The following is a 3652-nucleotide window of genomic DNA, read 5'->3' as shown; positions in this document are numbered from 1 at the left end:
TTGTTATGTGTGCTGCTGCTGCCTGCTCATCCTTCTTCGACTTTCAGTTAGGTATTGCTGACGGACAAGAGGAAGAAGGAACCACAGGTGTGGGGAAGCAAGTCCACTTGGAATGGTGCAGAAAAAAAGAGAAGTGTTCCAACGATATTGAAGATGAATTAAGAAGGTTAAAAGGCGAATGTGAGAAGGTTGCTTTAGAAAAAAGTTCTGAGGTATCGTCACTCTTGGCAGAAAATACATTTGTGTGGAATCAATATAATTTAATGGAGAAGGACTACACAAATAAATTAAGGAGTAAACAAGCTGAAGTAGAAAAAGCAAAAGAGAAGATAACTATACTTGTTTCCAGCATGGAGCTACTGCAGTCTGAAAATAATAAAAAGGATAGCACAGTTTCACAGTTACAAAGTAAAGTGGCTGATATGGAGGCTGAGACAAAAAGATTAAACAAAGAAATATCAGGACTTTCAGTGGAGTTGGAATCTTTAAGAAAGTTCAGGAACAACCAAGTTACACCTGTTTTAAATCATTGCACTGAAGGAACTAAAGCATCTGAATCGGGAATCATTACGAGCAGTGAAAAGGTATAGCCTTTGCTTTTACTAATTGCTTATCTTCACTTATTGTCCTGTTTATTTTGTCTGCATTGTATCAGTCATGCCCTTTTGCTGGTAGCGTCATTAATTAAAATCTGCTATCTTTTTTTGTGGGCCGTGATTTAGAGCTCAGGATTTTTTTCTTGGAACACTGTATGTAAGTGGGAGAATTGCCCGTTTACAATACACAAAAAATATTCAAGATGAAGTTTAACAAGTGCATGCTATTGTAGGCCTCGCATAAACCATGACCTGTGTGTTAGGCTAGTATAATGAACATGGGGCTGTGTCTGCTAAAAAATAATGTGAATTGTAGGAGCACCTTCAATTCATTGGATTAACATCTGTGTATTTATTTCTATAAAAAAATAAGTGTATCTATTGTAGAGTTGTTCCCATCTGTGATTTGCTTTTGAATTGTCAGCAAGTACTGTCTTCTGCTGTGTTTGCTATCGAGTTGTAACATTTGCATTTTCATGCATTTCACAATCACTTGCTAACCTAATGCGGCCAGTTTAGCGTATACATTGCTTATTGAGCTTCATTGTATTGGCTATATGAAAATAGCTTCACCAGTATATAATGTTTCAGTAGTCAAGGGTGGTATTTTTCAATATGACTTGCTGGTCCTGTGTCTATTCACCAAATAGAAGTGATGTCATGTTGAGCCTAGCTCCCCGTGGGTTGGGTGGGTGAAAGTTTAGATATAGAAGGTTTTAAGGTCTGAAGTTTGATTTCATTTGACAATTGAGAAATGAAGGCGTTCCTTATTGTTTTATTTGTTTTCTCTTCCCTGAATCTTAATGTCCAGGGAAATAAAAGCCTGAAGAGGAAAGAAGCCCCAGTTATTCCCCCTCAGAGACTCCAAAACTGTTCTCTTCCAGCTTCAAGGTTCCAAAACTGAAGCCCTCTTTAAGGGTCAGATGACAGATGACGTCTTTCTGTTAATTTTTAGCCTACTAGGAGATGGTAGGCCCTGTATCTGTATATGGTTTTTGTATGATGCTCTTTTTATGTAAATTATGTATGAGCTTTGTTTGTGTTTGGAATAGGTCCGTTCACAGTTCTTCTAATTAACATCTTTGGTGTAAGTTTGTATGAGATTCGACTTGTAAGGTAAATTGTGTATCGGCTTTTAGCTTGGGACAAGTTTATTCATAATTCTTCTAACCAAAATGTCAGATATGTCATTCTCAATATCATTCAAACGAAGGTGGTGTAATAATGGTGGTTTCAGTTGGCAAGGACGCTGATAGTTAGCATCAAGCCCGGTTAAGAAACAAGCGAAAACGTTAAGGACAAACAAATACAAATTTCAGAAGCGCACGAGTTCTGAAACGATTGATGAAGCTTTGATAGCACAATAACAGGAATGAACAAACAAATATATATGAAACTAGATGATGGTAAAAACGAAAAAGGAAAAATTTGCAGCCATTTTGAAATATTTAATGATTAGCATTTCCTTGAATAAGAATAACAGTTATTGTAATTTGTAAACTACTGCATTTCGTCTCCAAAAAAAGGAGAGAGAGAGAGAGAGAGAAGTAAACATGAATTTTAAAGCATGTTTGGGTGACTAAGCATGTAGATTAACTGGCATTCGTTTGTTTTAGTTTAATCAGTGATTTTGAGCATGATAGTTAAAATCTCAATTTATCATTGTGTTTTTACGATTTTTTTTATCAATATACTAATCATTTTTATTGTAAGTGTTTTTATGATTTTTTATGATTTTTTTTACGTTATAATTGTACATTTTACGATTTTTTATTTCCATTCATTTTTATGTAAAATCTCATTTTTAATTACCTTAATCTTGAATTCAAGTTCTGGATATGTTACAAACTTAGTATGGAGAGAGCTTTACCGCCCTTGTGTCTTAGCCGATTGGACTGAATCAATAGATGAATAGGTGGGAGTATCTATAAAAAAAGAAGGGAAAAACTACTCTTATACTATATATGATAAATTTCTCTCCTACACACTTTTTGATAACTGTACCACATTTTTCTTTTCTTTTCTTTTTTATTTTTTAGGTGGTGGAGTCCATAAGTTTATCTCTATGACATGAGATAACTTATCTCCTTTAACATGATATTAATAAAACCCAAAAAAAAAACTTGTTTGGGCCTCAAAATTAATTTAAGGGATTAATGTTTCTCATGTGTAGAAAATAAACTTAAGGGATTAATTTAAAGTGTCTAGGGCCCATGTGAAAAGAAAATAGAAAAAAAAATATGGATTCCACATACTTTTATATATGTGTAGGAGATAAAATTATCTCTTATAATATGAAAAACACTAATCGCTTAATTTAATCTATCATTTACTGGCTAAGTTGATTCTTAGTTCTTGCGTGACCTTGCTCTCCTACTCATCTAATTTGATGTCATATATTTAAGGATTTTCTAAGAGTTATGTTGTAGGAAAAATGATTGTGTTATGTTATAGAGATTCGTTTTATGTGCCGTAGTTTTTTTCTTTTCTTTAAAACATGCGGGTCCCACAAAATATTATGTGTGTAAGAAATTTTTTGTGATCATGTTAAATGATGAATGTAAACCTCTATATAATGGATATTTATTTCATAATATTAAAAGGAGGATCAGTGTTTTCGTGGAAAGGGATGTTTATTAAAAGGAATTTTGGTGGCTTGTGTCTTCGTGGAGTGTGCAAAGATGAAGCTACTTTGTGTTTGTAGTGATTATAGGGTAGTGTCATTTGACTCATTGTATTGATTCTACGCTGCACCAATTTGAGGTTGGACCAGATGTGTGAATGTCTACTATAACATTTGTGGACCAATATATCACAGAAATAAGCATGATGTCAAAATAGTTACACACCATGAGAGTAGAATATATCATGAGGGAACAAAAAGTGTAGGTACATCCTTTTGCATTATAGAGCCGGAGAAACGCTGACAATGAGCTCTGTTAGAGCTTCGAAGGTGTTAGAAATCGACAACACACAAATCGAAAACGAAAAAAGAAAAGAAAGAAAATAGACACAGTGATTTATCCTAATTCACTCAATTTAAACTACGTCCAGCT

The 3652-nt window shown here is 34.0% G+C and overlaps 1 protein-coding gene across 1 annotated transcript; it reads left to right on the top strand.

The window, feature by feature from the left end:
- Positions 1-47: 47 nt before the first annotated feature.
- LOC133286202 (autophagy-related protein 11-like) lies at positions 48-1669 on the top strand (the record flags this gene model as incomplete). Its single annotated transcript, XM_061483588.1, has 3 exons — positions 48-584; positions 1419-1514; positions 1649-1669. Coding segments are annotated over 3 exons (654 nt in total), but the record flags the coding sequence as incomplete, so codon positions are not given.
- Positions 1670-3652: the final 1983 nt, after the last annotated feature.

The sequence above is a fragment of the Gastrolobium bilobum genome, unplaced genomic scaffold (genome assembly GCF_033153095.1).
Source record: "Gastrolobium bilobum isolate Gb01-03AN ecotype WA unplaced genomic scaffold, APGP_CSIRO_Gbil_v1 utg359238, whole genome shotgun sequence".
Lineage (NCBI taxonomy): Eukaryota > Viridiplantae > Streptophyta > Magnoliopsida > Fabales > Fabaceae > Gastrolobium > Gastrolobium bilobum.
Note: the sequence above shows the minus strand (reverse complement) of the source record. Positions and strands in the feature narration are given on the sequence as shown.